Source organism: Camelina sativa, chromosome 13 (genome assembly GCF_000633955.1).
Source record: "Camelina sativa cultivar DH55 chromosome 13, Cs, whole genome shotgun sequence".
Taxonomy (NCBI): domain Eukaryota; kingdom Viridiplantae; phylum Streptophyta; class Magnoliopsida; order Brassicales; family Brassicaceae; genus Camelina; species Camelina sativa.
In genome coordinates, this window is record NC_025697.1 from 14,471,178 (window position 1) to 14,490,057 (window position 18,880).

An 18,880-nucleotide genomic window follows, 5' to 3' on the forward strand; every position below is an offset into this window, starting at 1 on the left:
TTTTTTTTTGTCAACAACAGATCAGCTCAAACGAGCTAATTGATAGGAAAATCGTTTACAAACAATACTTGGTGCGGAGATGTACACGCTTGGCGTGCCAAAGAATCCACCCTTAAATTAGCATTTCTAGGAATTAAAGATAAAGAAAAGGAAGAGAATTCCTCCCTATCAGTCTTGATGTCGTCAAGGTACGCCGAAAACGCTGGTCCGGTTTTAAAAATATTGGTTGGCATTGTTGGAATTTATAATTGATCTCCATGTGTTCTTTTTATATTACATTCATATATTAGTATCATCTGACCACAATTCTTTTAGAAACATTTTTAAACAACCATTGTATTGCCTGTTGATCTCAGAGAATACACACACAAAAGCTGAAATGCTTCGATACTTTATTATCATAGTTGCTTGGCTTTAAATAGCCTAAAGATGAAGACTCAGTCCTCTTACAAAACGTGAAAGAGAAATTGCAGGAACTAACAAAAAACAGAGCTACAAACTAGGACAACTAATTGACTCCGAAACAGACGGAGCTTATTCATACTCTGCAATTGACCAAAGACTAAATCAAACTCAACAATGCCTCTCCTAAACTGAACACGGTGACATTCAGTTTATCATCTCGCACACTCCAAGCTGCTCCCTTAATCGAACAAAAAACTCCAAACGCAATGGCTTAGTCAAGATGTCTGCAATCTGCTCATTGGTTCCACAGTGAACAAGCTTAACAACACCATTCTTAGTAAGATCTCTCAAGAAGTGAAACCTGACATCGATATGCTTGCTTCGACCGTGAAGGACTGGATTTTTTGACAACTTAATAGCTGAGCTGTTGTCACACATAATAGTAGTACTCCCTGACTGTTTTAACCCGAACTCTTCCAAGATCCTCCTCATCCAAACACATTGACACGCGCAATAAGACGCAGCAACAAACTCCGCTTCCGTTGTAGACAAAGTTACCACAGGTTGTTTCTTCGACGCCCAAGCTACAACTCCTCCACTCAAAAGAAACGCATAACCACTAGTGCTTCTTCTATCATCAATATCACCAGCATAATCACTGTCGGTGTAGACAGTGAGTTCACCAACAGCCCCTCTTTTGTAAAACACACCAAAATTCAAAGTGCCTTTTAAATACCTTAGCACTCTCTTTGCCGACTGCATGTGTTGATTGGTAGGATCCGCCATATATCTGCTCAATAGACACACCACATACATTAAATCTGGCCTTGTTGTTGTGATATACATTAAGCTCCCGATCAGCTGTTTATACAAGGTCAGATCCACCTTAATTCTGTCTCCTTCCTTTGAGAGTCTTGTGCCTGGCACAATTGGATTCTTAACTTCATTCCTACACAATAAGTTAAACCTTTCCAAAATCTCTCCAGCATATTTCTTCTAATGAATGAAGATTCCCTCTGCATTTTGGATCACCTCAACTCCCAAAAAATATTTCATCCTTCCCAAATCAGTCATATCAAATTCTTCCTTCATGGATGATTTAAACTCTTCAAGCATAGCTTCATCATTCCCCGTAAAGATCAAATCATCCACATATAAAGACACAATGAGAATCTGGTTACCTTCTCCACCTTTTATGAATAGTGTGTGTTCATACTCGCACCTTTGGAATCCTTCTTTGCTGAAGTATGCCTCAATTCTGCTGTACCAGGCGTGGGGTGCCTGCTTCAAGCCGTAGAGTGCCTTTGTGAGCTTGTAAACTTTATGCTCCTCTCCTCTTTTTATATATCCTTCTGGTTGTTCCACGTAGACATCTTCCGAGAGTTCACCGTGTAAGAATGCACTCTTTACATCCAATTGATAAACACACCATCCTTCTTGCGCAGCCAAGGCTAGGATCATGCGTATCGTATCCCATCGAGCTACTGGGGCAAATACTTCATTGTAGTCCACGCCATGTTTTTGTGCATAGCCCTTGGCTACGAGCCTGGCCTTGTACTTGTCTACCTCTCCGTTCTCGTTGAGCTTTGTTTTATAAACCCACTTCACAACAATTTTCTTCACCCCTTTTGGTAGCTCTGTGAGGTACCACGTCGCATTCTTTTCGATTGATTCCAGCTCAGCCTCCATTGCTTTAATCCACTTTTCTTCTCGTCTGGCTTCATCGAAGGTAGATGGATCATCAGTCGAAACAAACATGACAAAATTTGTAGTCTCTTCTTCATCGTCTTCTTCAGATATCTCTTCACCAGTAGCATAGTCTTGTAAGTAAGATGGTGGTTTTCGAATTCTTGGATTCAAAGGCGCCAGATTCTGAGATGTGTTTGCTGGTCTTAAATCTGCAACTTGTGGTGAGGGAGGTGGAGACTCATGAGTGACTTCTTCTACTTCATGCTCCGTAGCAGACTCGCAATCTTCCCAAATCATCTCATCTGCTTTTGTTTCTCCAGCAGTTTTCTCCCAATCCCAGCCCTTTTCTTCCTCAAAAATAACATCCCTACTGGTTATGACTTTTTCTGTGAGAGGATTGTATAGTCGATACCCTTTAGATTCATTGCTCACTCCGATTAGTACACACGTTGTGCTCTTGTCATCCAACTTCGTCCTCCTCTGATCTGGAACATGAGCATGTGCGAGACAACCGAACACTCTAAAGTAATCCACCGTTGGTTTTACTCCACTCCACATCTCTTCTGGTGTCTTTTCCTTCAAGACAGAGGTTGGACTCCGGTTTAATACATGTACAGCCCATCTTGCTGCTTCTGACCAAAACCTTTTTGGGACTTCTTTATCATTGAGAATACACCGCATCATATTCATAATTGTTCGGTTTTTACGCTCTGCCACTCCGTTCTGCTGTGGTGTGAAAGCAGTTGTGAGCTGTCTGCTTATCCCCGTCTCTTCGCAATACAGTTTGAATTCATTTGACATGAACTCTCCTCCTCTGTCTGTTCTAAGACACACTAGTGTCTCTCCAGTCTCTCTCTCCACCTGACTTTTAAATCTTGTAAACAAGACAAAAGTCTCTGATTTGTTAGATAAGAAATAAATCCAAACCTTTCTGTTGTAATCATCGATAAAGGTAAGGATGTATTTCTTATCACTGTTTGATGCTGGGGAGATTGGACCACACAAGTCTGAATGTATCAGTTGCAGTCTCCGTGACGACGCCACATGCTCTTCTTTGGGATACTTTCCCGATGTTGTTTACCCACCAAACAGCTAACACACTTTGCAACTTCCACTGTTGTCTTTAGATATGGTATACCTTTCACCATGTTATGATACTTCAACATTCTCAACCCCTTGTAGTTGAGATGTCCGTACCTGCGATGCCAAAGCTGAATCTCATTCACTGATGTGGTTTGCAGGCACTCTGACATGACATTCAACACATTCTTTGTTGCCACAATCTTGAACAGCTTGTTTGTCGTCATCCTTGACTGCATGACTAGACCCAAGTCAGGATGATAAAGCTTACATACCCCAGATTGCATCAGAACATCACACCCTTTCTCAAGGAGTTGTCCAATGCTGATGAGATTGCTAGTTAAACTAGGAACAAGATACACATCGGTGATTGTGTGTGACCTTCCATCAACACGTAGGCTCACACTTCCTTTTCCCATGACTAGCAGTGATGAGTTGTCTCCCAATTTCACCGTATGGCAAAATTCTTCATCAAGCATGGAGAACCATGACTTATCTCCGCACATGTGATTGCTACACCCCGAATCAAGGAACCAAACTCCCTCCTTTTCTACATGGCCTCCTGTAAATGCCATCAGCAACACATCTTCTTCACCATCTACTTCGGCATAGTTTGCTTTACCTTCCCAGCCTGGACATTCGTATTGAAAGTGTCCAAGTTTGTGACACTTGAAACACTCTACTGTTCCTTTGTTGAAGAATCTTCCTCTACCTCTTCCTCTTCCTTGTCCCATTCCTCTTCCTCTGCCTCTACCACTTCGATCTTCATAGCTAACTTTCAGCACCTGTTCTTCTCCTCCAAGACTTGGTTTTCTCATCTTCTGCTCGTGCACCACTACCGAGCTCTGCAATGCATCAACTGAGAGATTATCAATGTCTTTCGATTCCTCAATCGAACACACAATGTAATTGAAGTTCTCAGTTAATGTACGCAATATCTTCTCCACGATCTTGACATCTTGCATGTCGTCTCCACAATTCCTCATATCGTTGGCCACCACCATCACTCTTGCGATATAATCAGAGATGGATTCTCCATTCTTCATCTCCAACAGCTCAAAGTTTCTTCTCAACGTTTGCAGTTGTGCCCGCTTCACTCTTGAGTTCCCTTGATACTTTGTCTTCATTGAATCCCAAAGCTGCTTAGAGGTCTCCTTCAGGGTGATCGTTTTGAGAATTGATTTATCGATCGAACTGAAGAGATAATTCTTTGCTTTGAGATCCTTTAGTCTTGCTTCAGCAAGAAGCTTTTTCTGTGCTTCTGACAATGTTTCTTCATTGGCCGGTTCAGAGACTCCATCTTTCACCACTCCAAAGTACTCCTTTGATTTCAAGAGATTCTCCATGAGGAGACTCCAGTGATCATAGTCTCCATCAAACCTGGGTATGCTCGGCTGCGCAAAGTTACTCGATTCACCCATTGAATCCTCTCACCCGTGTTTTCCTCTCTTTCACTCGTGTTTCCCTTATCTCTTAATTAAGCTCTTATACCAAATTTGTTGATCTCAGAGAATACACACACAAAAGCTGAAATGCTTCGATACTTTATTATCATAGTTGCTTGGCTTTAAATAGCCTAAAGATGAAGACTCAGTCCTCTTACAAAACGTGAAAGAGAAATTGCAGGAACTAACAAAAAACAGAGCTACAAACTAGGACAACTAATTGACTCCGAAACAGACGGAGCTTATTCATACTCTGCAATTGACCAAAGACTAAATCAAACTCAACATTACCCCCAAAACAAAGAAAACAATTGGAAAAAAAATATTGTAGTCTATTCTTGGTCGATCGAATAAGACTTCTTTTTTTTTTTTTTTAATTTTTTTTTTAAGAAGAAGAAGAATAGAAGACCAATCTCCACACTTCGTTCTTTGTTTGACTATTAGAAATTATTTTGTTGTCTTTGAAGAAAAGTATAAAATGGAAAATTATAAACTGAAATAAAACAATCTCCATTTTTTTTTTTTTTCTGGGATTGTCAATTTAAAGTATCTTACAAAAAAAGATTCAAAAACAAAATCAAAGAATTGCGTAAAATCTATTTTGCGTGTTTATGAACGATGCACAAAAACACCAGTAAACCAATTAAACCGGTAATCTAACAGAACCGCTAGCCGTACCAATATGTTGAACCGACGACGTTCCTTCACCGTCCTTATTGACTCCAACCCTCGGCGAAGGAACCGGCGTCGTATTCCTCCACAGAAACGATGGGTTTCTTAGAAAAGCCCACCGGTCTGCTGGAACGGAATCACTGGTCGGACTTGTCACTTCATTTGTTTTAATGCTGCCGGTACCATCAAGTCTAATCGAACCATCATCCCGGTTCCGCCACAGAAACGACGGCGTTTTACGGAACAACCACCGGTCCGATTTAGCCCTCGACCTATCAACCGGTTTACCACTCCTGGAGCTTCCTCCCCTCGGTAAAACAAGTAAACTATTGGACCGGTTCAATTTCCAATTCGCCATTATCTTCTTCCTTAAATCTTCCGGTAATCTAAGCGTAAACCGGTCGGTACTCTCTCCCGGTAACACCACGGAATGCCCCGTCGTATGCGACCTCGGGAATTTAAGACGTGGGAGTTCCACCGCCGGTTCAGGTATCGCCGCCTCAAGATCCATTTCAACCACCACATCCGGTTCGACCGGTTCAGCTGTCTGCGTCGTCTCTTCAGCAAGATTAGTCCGACAAACAGGACAAGTCACGTGACCTTGTAGCCACGCGCCGATACACTGAGGATGAAACACGTGATCACATTTAGGCAACAAACGCAGCGTTTCGTCGTCTTCGAACTCATTCAGACAAATCGCACACTCCAACGCTCCTTTGCCGATCTTCTGAGTCTTCACTTCCGAGTAGACAAAAGTCGGAAACGTCTCGATCGTCTCCGCGTCTAACCCACGCGCTACCGTCGCGTTGGTCACTCTCCTCCTCGCTGCTCCTCCCGTGGGAGTAACGCTGCCGTCGACTACTCCAGTACAGTGACGTAAGTAAACGGTGAAGAAGCCCATGAAGAAGAGAGCTGCGATTACGACGACCACGACTACAGCCATGGCTGGACTAAGCTTGCCGCTGTAAGCATACTGGTCATTTCTCGGGTCGGGTTGGTTAGATTGACCCGATGCTAGAGATAGTAGTAGGGAGAACAAGACAAGAAGTGGTAAAGAGATATGCTTTATGGGATTCATTGTGATTCTTGAATCCCCAAAAAGTTAGTTATGTGTTTTTATTCCGACAAGAGAGAAGTTTATAGAGAGGTTTGAAAAGTTTTGAAGAAGAAGTCGTGGAGAAGAAGCGAGGAAGGTTAGGGGATATGTCATAAGCAAATGTGTCACTTTACTGGATGCCACGTGGATGAAATAAGAATTTTCCAACTGAGGAAGGCTGTGAATGTCAAAATTGTTGGGTGATTCTCAGAAGAGGTTGACTTGGTCCTAGAACTCTTCTTCGTTCATTATCGTATTATGTATGAAACGTATCTTTTTTAGTTATAGTTGGTCAGATAAGTCAATAATTAAGCAAAACATAGCGAAAATAGCAGTAAAAGTATGTAAAAATCAAAGAGAAAAAAGCTAGAATATTAGAAATAACGTATAGAGTGATTTCACCCAAAAAAAAAGAGGTATAGCGTGAAAACATAAAATTTATACAAGAGACTGTGTTGGTGTGCACCAATTATCAACTTTAACTAAAGCATACACAAACTGTAGAAAGCGGCCTGGTCTCCTTGAATCCGTAGTGCTACTGCTTGTGCACCTTCCACAAGAGAATGTTGGCGTCAGAACCGTGCCAAGGTTTATGGTGGCCAGAAGTGATAAAACTAAATTTGACCCAATGTTCAACAAAAAATGTTTGTAATAATAAACGCTAAAAAATGTCTACCAAAAACTATTATATAACAAAAACTAATTCTAAAGAGTAATTCTTCTCCCTTTTCTCCCATAAAATTATTAACCAAATCTCAAAAATCAATTTCTCTAAATAATTTTATTTTAACAGATAAGATATTCAATAGAGTAAAGTATGCTTTAACCTAATTTTATAAGACTTTGTTCTATTTGTTTCCTCGTTCCTTTAACTTTTTTATATTTTAGTTTTTTAATTCTTATTGCTACTAAGAACTTGGGTGATCTAACCAATTGAGCCTGCTTAATTAAAGGTATTTTGTAGAAATATGCCTCTTTAAGTGTTTCTCAAAAATTTGATGCCGTAGGCTAAGGTTTCTTTTTTATACATTGAGGCACGGCCTTGGTTGGGGTTATGGTGAAAAACTCTACTTTCAATCAAACAAAAACTCATAAGATTATTTATGATGTCTTTACCTTAAAGCTGGTATTGGAAACCACAAAGTTCCAAAGACAACAAAAGAGTAGCTATTATGTATTGGTATCCATTTCATGATAGTTTTTTTTTCACTAACAATAATCTTTTTCCTATGGGTGAATTAGTCCAATAACCAAAACAAAAAAACTATAGTAGAAAATAACGCTATATTTAAAAAAAATTAGAAGAGTAGGATGAGGATAGTGTAAAATTACCAATTTAGTGTTTTTAAGTAGTGGAGGGTAGTGGTGGTTGTTGGTCGGCATGGGCAGACAGCGGCGGTGGCCGGCGGAGGTAGCCGGAGAAGTTGGTCGGAGGTGGCGGCCGGTGGTGGTTGCCGGAGTTCGCCAGAAAATGTCGTCGGAAGTCACCGAAAAAGTTCGCCGGAAGAAGAAAACTATACCCTAAAAAATTGTACATTGAGAACCCAAGTGGTGATGGTGATAAAAAGGTGAAAGTGGTCGCCGGAGGTGGTTGCCGGCGGTGGTTGCCAGCAGTGGTTGCCGTAGGTGATGACTGGAGATAGGGTAATGAAGGGGTAAAAATTGGCATTATACATATAATATAAGGTATATAATTAATATATGGTTAGTGTAGTTAGTTTATAAATTATAGTATCTTTTTTGGTTATACAACCCAATTTCCCTTTTCCTATTTTGTGTTTTTTTTGTTCTTTTGCATAGAACCAAAAGAAAAAACATGGAAAACACAATTTAAGGTTATATAGAGACAATATCTGAACACCATGATTGGTGATGATAAGAGTCTTGTAAGACTATCTCCAACGGGAGATCCATCAAGGGAGTCTAAGTCTAAAGTGTTTAAAAAAAAAATGTACATAAAAAACTTGGAATCGAGTCCAACTTTGGAGTTTTTGGAACCGAGTCTAACTACATATGTTTCAATTGTGGCTGGTTGGGTATGTGTATTAAAAAAAAAAAAAAGTTCCCTGATTCTTTCTTATTTCATGGCTGATTGTGATATTCGATTCTTCGATCAGCCGTGATCATCATCCGCCGCCGCCATCGTCAATTGGCACAAGTTTATCACTATGATAAGATCAAATCTCCTCAAGTTTGCTTCAATTGATTTGCTATAGTAAAGAGAATTTTGCATGTTTGTATTCTATTATTCGGAGAATTTTGCAAATCGATTGATTTTTGGATACAAACATGCAAAACTCTCCTAATAATAGAAAAGTAAACAAACAACTATCATATTTTAATTGTGTTGGTTACTCATTATTTTCTAATCTATTAGTAGTGATTAGGACCTTGTAGATTTTGAAAGTGTAACTCATCAAAAAATTAGAAATTTTTTTTCCCCGTTGTTGGATCAAGAAACAACAACTAAATTGATTTGGTTAGAAATTGAGATATGGGCGGACTTTCAGTATAAATCGGTAAAAACTATAAAGATATGTGAACTGGATTTTTGTATTTGAATAAGTTTGATTTGCGTTACATGAACTGTGTCTTCTCCCTCGAGGGAGAAGCTCAATATATACATCCAAAGAATATCACATAAAAACTCCTGAATCTTCTTCTCCGATCTCGTCCTATCTCCCCGAGATCTCCTCCACTGCGAACTCCCCCTCTTCGCTTAAATCGGAATCCTCCTCAACCGTCTTGTGTTTATCGGGCCTTTCGCGGGCCGATGTCGAAATCCCCATTAATTGCCGACTAATGGGCTTTTGTCCTCTGGCCCATATCCGACGAAACCCAACACCAACACCCATTTACGAATATAAGATGAAGCGAGACAAAATGAAAATTCCAATAAACTTTCGTACTTTAAACTTGGCATTGTTGTGGTTTTATGAGATATAATACATAAAAATTTCTTGACTGTTATTGCAAAAATATAAAATGCATTGAGTAGTTATATGAGCAGTCAAAAATCCATTTACCACTAATCAAGGCATTGTTTGATTGTTATTTTATTACTAATTATAAATTTCATAAACTAATGATAATAAAAAATAAAATTTATTATTGAAATGAATCTTAAAAGAAAAAAATATATATAAATAATTAATTTACAAAAGTAAAATATGTAAAAATTATATATATATACACTTTTGGAGAGCTTTTAAATATAAAAGAGTGAAAAAATAATACTTTTAAATTTGTTTAATTTTTAAAGCATGAGTTTTGAAGCTTTTTAAAACATGAGAAAATAAGGGAAAAAAAAGGTGGCTTTCAAAACTTTTAAAAGAATAAAAGCAAAAAAAGTTTAATTGACAAAAAAGTAGCTTTCAAAACTTTAAACATTTTTAAAATATGTATAACTTGTACATTTTCATTTTGTTGTTTTATCATTTTAAAATATAATATGTAACTTAAATTACTGTTACCTTAGATGACGTGGAGAATTTACCAGATTTTTCTCTGGAATGATAAGCATTTTACACTTACTCGATCTAGTTATAATAAATAATGTAATGATTAAATAAAATTTACTTATAAAGAAAACATAAGAATTTACAAAGACATATAATTTTATGAGACAAACGTAAATGTTTTCAGCTTACAAAGTTACAAGTTACAAATTTAAAATACAACTGAGGGGGTGTAACTCTATAACATTTAAATCTTTAAAACTGTATTCAAATTTCAAACCAATAATCTCCACTTAAATAAATTTAAGAACTTATAGAGGAAAGACCATAAATTGGAACCATGACATTGTGCACGAAGACCAAAACACACGAATAATCAGAACTTTCTCTTTACCAATCTTAGCAATAGCCATCATTCACAGACGACTACTTCTTCTAGAAAGTCTTCTAAGCCATATCAAAGGTTCATAGGTCTATCGTGATTACTAACTCATATATGTTTTTCAATATATTATATTTTCTATGACTTTTTTGTGAGAAAGAAAAATATTATATTTATGTTTCTATGACTTGCGTTGTAAATTTATGCTTTAACGTAGATTTATCAACTAAACTAAGTTATATATTTTTGTCTCCTAAATTAATCGAAACAAAACCGCTTTTAGACACCAATCACATTCGAAAATGATATGGAAACTAATCCATTAGGGAGTTCACTACTTCAACTAAGTTTTCTTTACTAATGTAAGTTTGTTCTTATTCATACCCTTAGTTTACTCAAGCGTTTTCTTGTGGATTAACCATCCGGATGCAAACTTGTATAAACATATAAACTTAAAGAAAACGTTAGTCTGGATCCAAACTCGTTTAATGCATAAACAGATGATGTTGTTATGGTTTTGTTCAAGGGTCAGTCCGTCAGTATTGTCATCATGGTGGAGGAAAAAAGAAATCAAATAAGAGGCTAAATTGACTTGGACTCACGACCAACTGATAATTACATTGACAACACACACCAGCTGCCCAGCATATGAGAGTCATGGAGCTAAAACAACACGCATTTTATATTCATTACGTTGAAACACCACAACTTTCTTCTGAATCAATGTAACCCACAGCTCATTCTCCACCCATTTAAAACAACATGCCGTTTTGTTCGTATGCTATGTTTGCAAACACAAGACATTTTTGTTACCCTTTATCTGAAATAAAATAAAAGCAATAATGTATATGAAATCATATAAACGTTGAATTTTTTTGTTTAAAGAAGCTTCCTCTTGTTCAATTACGTTCTTAATAGAGTTTAGAAAGTAAAATCCATTTTGTCAAAAAAAAAAAAAAAAGAAGTAAAATCCAATGACTAAAGTTTTTCCAATCTGATCTATTCTGCATTTGGCCAAGCTAGTGAATTCGAATCCAAGAATCTAGATGAACACATTTAAACAACGTAGTTTACCATTTTGTGTTATACAATCAAACGAATGTTTCAAGGTTCTTGGTAAGTAGGTATTGGGACGCCCGAACCATCGGTCAGTTTCTTGTAAGCATTTTGCAACCTTCTTGTTACCGGTCCGACTTTTCCTTCAGTGACCACACGCCCATCAATTTTCACAACCTAAAAAGCCAATAAACTCGATAAATTAGCGACATTTTAACAAGCGAGAAAGTGTTTCAAAGACTGTCATATTACTCAAAAACATCAGAGTTCATTGACAATTAAAGAGAGATTTGTGTATGTACCGGGCTGAGTTCTCCCATAGTTCCTGTAGTCCATACCTGGCAAAGTATGACATGAATGAAAAATAATTAGTTATTGATCATTTCAAATACTAAGATTAAGGAAAAGATGAAGAAACCTCATCAGCTGTATGGAATTCCGACAAGCTGATTCTTAGTTCTTCTAAGATGAAATTCTCTTTCACCACCAGTTCCATGACCTGGACATGGAAGAGATGTCATGTTATAGTCACTGAGAGATGTAAGGAGAAATGAATGTGTATCTTCTTCTCTCTTACAGTAGCTCGGGTAATGCCAGGGAGGCAGTAATCTGCATGAGGAGTGAGTACTCGGTCTTTCTTCACCATGAACTGCATTAACAGAGTTCCTCTACCATTTTAGTTTCCAAGTGCTGCATAGATATTTCATACGCTTATTTGGAGAGTAAAAATGTTAAACAGGAGGATCTTACAATGTTGGTTGCATTGGTTTCAGACAAAAAGCCATCCTTGTCAAGCATGATTGCATCATCGACGTTGGCGTTGTTGCTTTCAATCTGTGTCATTATACATAATTTTAGAAACATCTCCACACGATTCCCTAAAAAATACATGATCACAAATTTAATTCGATGCGGGGAGAGAGACAGAACCTTTGCGAGTATGTTATTGAGGAGGTTATTGTGATGAATCTTGGAATCTAAATTCTGAAAAAAAAGAAAAGAAAAAGAGATTCAATAACAATGGAAACTGTTGCTCAGCTTAACAGATGAAAGAGCAATGGGAGCAATTTTTATACATTGGGTGAATTGTGCGACGTGTAGTTGCAGTCACCAGCACAATCCCGCCGTCATTGTCATATACAGGAGGCTTCCATTCAGCAAGCACTACAATATTTTGAAAATAATATTACTCACAAACCATATTCTATAGAGTTTAATTGTATGCTTGCAAGAGACAAAATCTGAAACTTTACCAATCAAAGTACATCCATAGCGGTTAAATGCAGGGCTCATTCCAGAAGTGACCTTAGAAGAAACAAATTCATAGCTCATTCAGGTTTAAATTGTTTGAAATGAGAACTAGAAGAACTCGTTGCATATTATTTAGATCGCACTTCATAAAAGTGTAGTTAATACCTTTTTGCCTCGAGTTAGAGACAGTCTTATATGTGTATTGTCAAACATCCCATTGGTTATGAGAGTTCTGAAAATGGCTTCTTTTATCTGTGCATTAGTCGTTGAGATAGCTTCATTCAAAACCCAAAATTCAAAACTATGATAATGATATTTCTCAAATGCTTACCTCCTCGCGGGTTGGGACATTGTTGAAAGCAAGAGCCTTTGCTTAATCATGCAACCTATATGCAACACTTCAATATATATTAATAAGAATGCCTTTGAAGAAGTACTGCTATGATTTTTCTCTTGCTTGCTTGCTTCTTACCGGTCTAGATGTTCTTCAAGCTTGAATACTTTCCCTCTGTATATTCGAAGACCTTCCCATACAGAGTCACCGCCTTGCACGACCGAGTCAAAAAAAGATACCTTAAACAAGAACAAGGAAATATAACATCAGACCAGAAACATACACAAGCAACAACAACAACAAACAGAGATCCATGTATGGTTCAAGCACCTTCGCCATCTCACGTGGCACAATCTCATCACCAACCCAAGCTAGAAGTTTGGCATTTTCAGGAACCGGGAGACTGGGAGGAGTTAAGGTGCTGGTCAAGAGAGATGACTTGTGCTTCACATGGCGCCTGAGAATGTTGTATAGCGGTAAACATTGCTCAAGCAAATCGTAATGCTTCAGAGGAAAAGTCTGAAAGCAAAACAAAACACACTATATTTTTGAATGATGTCTGAGTTTCAGAATTCTTAATTGCAAGTAAAACCGAGCTTTTACATGAGGGTACTTCTTTGGAGACGAGAAACCCGTTGATTTGTGAAGAGTCTTGTACCACCATGGAGCCCATAGTCCATCTCCTGGTATAGGACCAGCCTCCCATCTTTAAGAAACACACAAAAAAATGAAAATCTGGTCATTCTTTTTCCAATAAACGTCAAATCCAAGAGATCCTTAGAGCATAGAAGGTCTACTTCAGCATAGAGGCTTGAAACGGGATCTCTAAGTCATCGCGAAGACTGCGTAGTGTAGCCTGCGAATGGAAGAATTACACAGAACATAAGCAACTTCTTACAAAAGAGAATTGAGTTCATTGCTTAAATTTCACAATACTGCAATACAAACCTCAGGATCTTGCTGGAGCTCATCTGCATCGACGATTGCTGGTGGTGTTCCCATCAGACAGAGATCGCTGTATATCGAAACTAACTCTCCTAACCCCAATTCAAGGAACGACAGAGGGTGTATCTTCTCAAAAGAAGGCTACAAGAAGAGACAAACAAACAACAAACATGTCAAACCTGAAAAGGATCAGACTCATACCGTCAACACGAAACCAATTCAGAAGAATTTCCAAGAAAACATAACACCAGAAGTGAGTTTGAGAAGCTTACCAAAATATCAAGGGGATTACGTATCAAGATAAAGTGCTTTCCTTTACTCATTAGTTCACTTGGCAAACCAAGAAGTCGCTGCTTTGAAATATGCTGCACAGAAAAGGGCCACAACCAAATGAGAATCCTTTGACAATGTTTTCTTGAAGTCTGTGAATCAGAGAGAGAGAAGTGAGTATAACCTTACAAAACCTATATTTCTTCTTTCCTGGACCATAAATTATATCCTTCACCACCTTTTCTCCATCACACTCCTATCAGACAAATGTGACGATAATATATTATTTAAGACTAAGCAAGTAAGCATTGCCTATTAATACCCCGGAAGCTTAAAATGGATCACAGAGAATGAATCGACATACCATCTTAGAGAGAAGCACATCTCTGTAAGGCCTATCAACACCCGTAGACTTAACGAAGGCACCGTATAACTGTATAAGGGCTCGTCCAGCACTTCCGTGTCATCTCTCTAAGTAAATTAAACCAAAGCAATCTTGCAAGTTACAACTCACACCAAACATTGTTTCAAAGTGATTTGAAATGTTGTAACTTATATACATAACTGTTAAACTTTGGGGACAATTACAAATAGACAAAGACGGAGAGAAGTAGAGACGTATTGTCTCTATTTCCCAGAAGATGGGACTTAAACAATATCGGGTTTTTTTTTTTTTTTTTTTCAACATAAAACAGATAAAATCTGGTCATTTTCTGGGAAAATTTCTGAATAAAGAAAGTAAGAAACAAAAAAAGGGTACCTGGGCAAAGGAGTAGAGGAGAGTGGTGCTGAGTGATCTCGGAGCAGACCATGCGTGAATCACCTCCATTAAAGACGATCGCTTTGAAATCAAAACAGACACTTCGCTCTGAATCACTCCACTCAAGATTCAACTTCAGCTAAAATATCATTGCCTTTGGTCAGTGTTTCTCTTTATATAACAAGAACCAGACGAGAGAATCATTGACCAAGGCAAAGGCACTTTAGGGAAAAAAGGATTAATTTTTTATTTGTCACTTTAGGGAAAGATTCAGTTTTTTTTTTTTTTTTTTTTTTTTTTTCTTTCCAAAAAACCACTTTATCCAGTTGACCGACCGATCATCAGAGATGTGTTTTTTTTATTAGTTTAATCTTCACAAGCATCTTATCTTATCTCTTGCTACATCGAAGTTGGTGAGTGATTATGTAATTATTTGCACTCATAAAGATCCTACAGTTCTGTAAAAAACCATAAATCAAGTAACTGGTCTCGACAAAGAGTAAATATATCAGAAGTACCGGTGCGTTTTCTAGCAACAACCGCGATTTCATTTACCAAACCATGGAAAATGTTTCGATCAACGGACCAAGAATCTTTGATTTCAAATTGTAAAGAAACTAAAGTGCTTCTCAAAGAAAGAATTATACATTATCTGGAGGATATAGAGAAGAGCCGAACACTTGAGCGGTCATACGAATGCATATACGGTAAAAGCTCGAAGCGAGGTGTCAGTTCAGCAGTCACGTCCGTGATGGAAAGGTCCATTTGGTCCACAAGTGTCAGAAAAGCATTGAAGGTGTCTTCATTGCGGATCACAGATGCGATATAGGCCACTTTGGGGCTACATCCTTGTTGTGCGTCTCTGTTGTCTTCAGCCTTGAGAGAGCCATTGTCTCTTTTGGTTGGTTTCCTTAAAAGAGCTACTAGAACCCGCAGTAGATGAGGGAGACATGACGGATCATAAATTACATCTGCACCTAGACTGATAAGAAGAACATAAAGGGTTTAGGGAGACTGTCATACGCTATCTATACAAAATGATTTTATGGTTTACTCACATGATATCTGGACAATATTTGCTAATTTCACTTTCTGATGCAGTTTCCCATGGAAGATGAATGCATTTAACTCGCTGTTAGAGGAAAAATAATCAATCTTGAATCAGCGAAGTGTATACTCTGAATCAGAAGAACTCATAAGGCACAAAGAAACTATTTTCAACTCACTATACTCTGAGCTTCTCCGGTTTGGTTGAGCAGCTCGTCATCATAGTTTAAGTGATTCCTCTCCAAATTAAGCCTCATGTTAGACAGAGTTAAAAGATCTCCATCTGTTAGTATAACCTGCGCAAGAAAAAATGTGTAACTCAACATAGCTGTGTACATATGATGAGAACTTCGGTAATAAGAAATTAGGGATACCTTTTTGGCCTTTACATGTGCAAGGCAAATTCCGACCATGCCAACTCCAGAGCCAACCTAAACAGGGCTCCACCAAATCACGTAGTGAGTAAATAGGTCAGAACGTAAACCTCATTAGTCAATAACACTCCTAACCTCAAAACATGATTTATTGGCGAATAACTCTGGAAATGACAGAACAAACTCAGACAGAAACAGACTTGATGGCCAGATGGAACACCTGCTCGAAATCCAGGATCCAAGTTGAGAAATGTGGAAAAAGACTCGAGCATTGATTTGAATCCGTGGCAGTCAAATGATCATATAAAAAACCTCTTACCCGGTACCTCCTTCAAGCATGTTCAATGAACATTGCACATGAATAACTAATTTCCTTGACAATGGACAACTTGGGTGTTTGTATGAACCTAATACACAGATAAGTCAGCAAAACTCATCTCAATCAGGAAAATTCAATGAACAATGAATAAAACACACACAGCAAAGACATGATTTTTTACCTTCTGGGAAAAGAAAAGAGATAAATTTGGTGATCCTAATGTTTTCTTTCACCAATGTATCTTCCTAAAACACCAAACCCAACATTATTTCGGTTTCCATCAATTACGAAAAAAGAAGGGAAAACGTCCTATTTCCCCCTCGGAACTATCATATCGTATTAAATCCACACCGAACTTTGACCTTGTTCTATAGCTCCTTCGAGCTTAAGTCGTCCACCTATTTCTACCCGAATTCGTAATTCTATTGCTATTTCTCCAATTTTTTTGGTTTAAACGGTTTACTAACAAACCGACACAAATCTGGTATGTAACCAATTTTTCAAACCAGACAACATTAAAAATTTGACCCGACCCGTAAACAATATGTCTAACATATTTTTCTTCACCCGGTTTTTGAAACTAAAAAAAAATTACTATTTTGTGAATTTTGATTTCAAAATTACAAAAGTACATTGGAAAATCATTGCAATTAACCAAAAATCATTTCAATTGAGATTTGATAATCTGTCGATAAGGATGAACCAATCTAGTGTCGTCGATGTTACCCACGTCTTTCGTTTTCAGATTTTTTTTTTCTGGGCAAATTTTAAGATTTTTGTTCATCGGTCAATTTTCATAGCAATTTGAATCATCTCTTTGATTCCTTGATTCCATTCTACGCCGTGAATCACTTCCATGACCATTCCTTATCCATCCATTACACACCTAAAGAAATCAAGACTCATGATTTTGACCTAATTCCATAAAACAATCGAAACTACATTAAAAAAAAACCCAGACCTGGTCATCATTATTATCATCGTCATTGTCGTGAAGACAAGAAGAGTGAAGACCACACAAAGACTCTTTGATCTTCTCCGCTTCACCACCACTAGAAGACGACAGAGGAGATTAAGCCACATCGATATCATCATCTCCTCTCACCACAGACGAGCCACAACATGATTTGCTCCGCCCAGATCCCATCTTCTTCTCAAAACAGCAAACTTTATGCTAAAATCACATCATTGCCAATTTGCCACAAGACCCAAAAGTTTTTCCCCAGTCTTCTTCTATCTAATAACCCACATAATCGAAATCCTCAATTCAAAATCCAAAGGATTAGTCTACCTTGGCTGACGAGAGATTAATGAGTTTTATGCAAAGGTTTCTCAATTGTTTTTAAGCTTTATTTTTTTGTGGTTAAATTTTCAGCTTTCTTCATCCGGTTTGATGGGTTTAATTTTAAAATCGGGTTGAAATAAGATTTAATCCGGTTAATAGGATTTATTAGTTAGTTAAGCAAATATTAAACCAATTATAAACCGTATAAACCAAATTTATGGAGAATTAGATGAGAAGTTTTAATCCGAAGAGAAAATAGCAATAGAACTATGGATTCGGGTAGAAATAGGTGGACGACTTAAGTTCGAAGGAGCTATAGAACGAGGTCAAAGTTCGGTGTGGATCTAATACGATATGATAGTTCCGAGGGAGAAATAGGACGTTTTCCCAAAAAAGAAAGGAAAACTTCAATAACAAACAAAAGAAATTAGACCTTAGAAGTTGACATGTAAAGAGCATACTCTTCATACACTTCAACTGTAAACTTTGGGCCTTATGGGCCTGACCCATAAACTTAAAATGACTAAATAACCCCTAAACAAACAACAAAACTTCTAAAAATACCCCTCATCTTCTCCAAGCTTTTTAAACTTCAGAGAATCTCCGCACTTCTTATCCAATTAGAAAGCCATGGTGAAGTCTTCTTCTTCTTCTATCATCTTCTTCCTCTTCACATGGCCATTCTACTTCACTCTCTCTGTCTTCATCCACCAAACCCTAAACCTCAAAACCAAAACAAAGCCAAAATCTTATCACCTTGTGCAACCTTCCGGAGAGATGTGGTGCTTAGAACAGCATCTCTCTGTTTCGTCTCTTTCATCTTTCAAAACCAAATTCCAGAGTCATTAGCAGATCCTTTGAAGTCTTCTAAACCGTTAAGACTCGGCATTGCCAACACTTCTTCTTGGTTTCAGTTCTTTGGTGATGGGTTCGCCATTAGGGTTCCTCCTGATTTTGAAGACGTCAATGAGCCTGAGGTGTGTATTCTGTGTAACCAATCTCTTATGAAGCA

At 37.8% G+C, this 18,880-nt stretch overlaps 1 protein-coding gene and 1 pseudogene across 1 annotated transcript; both read right to left on the reverse strand.

The window, feature by feature from the left end:
* LOC104736769 (E3 ubiquitin-protein ligase ATL31) lies at positions 4,700-6,465 on the reverse strand. The gene has a single exon (XM_010456825.2). It carries the CDS (start codon positions 6,367-6,369, stop codon positions 5,263-5,265), a length of 1,107 nt encoding a protein of 368 aa, XP_010455127.1. The 5' UTR covers positions 6,370-6,465; the 3' UTR covers positions 4,700-5,262.
* Positions 11,203-18,339, reverse strand: LOC104736770 (annotated as a pseudogene).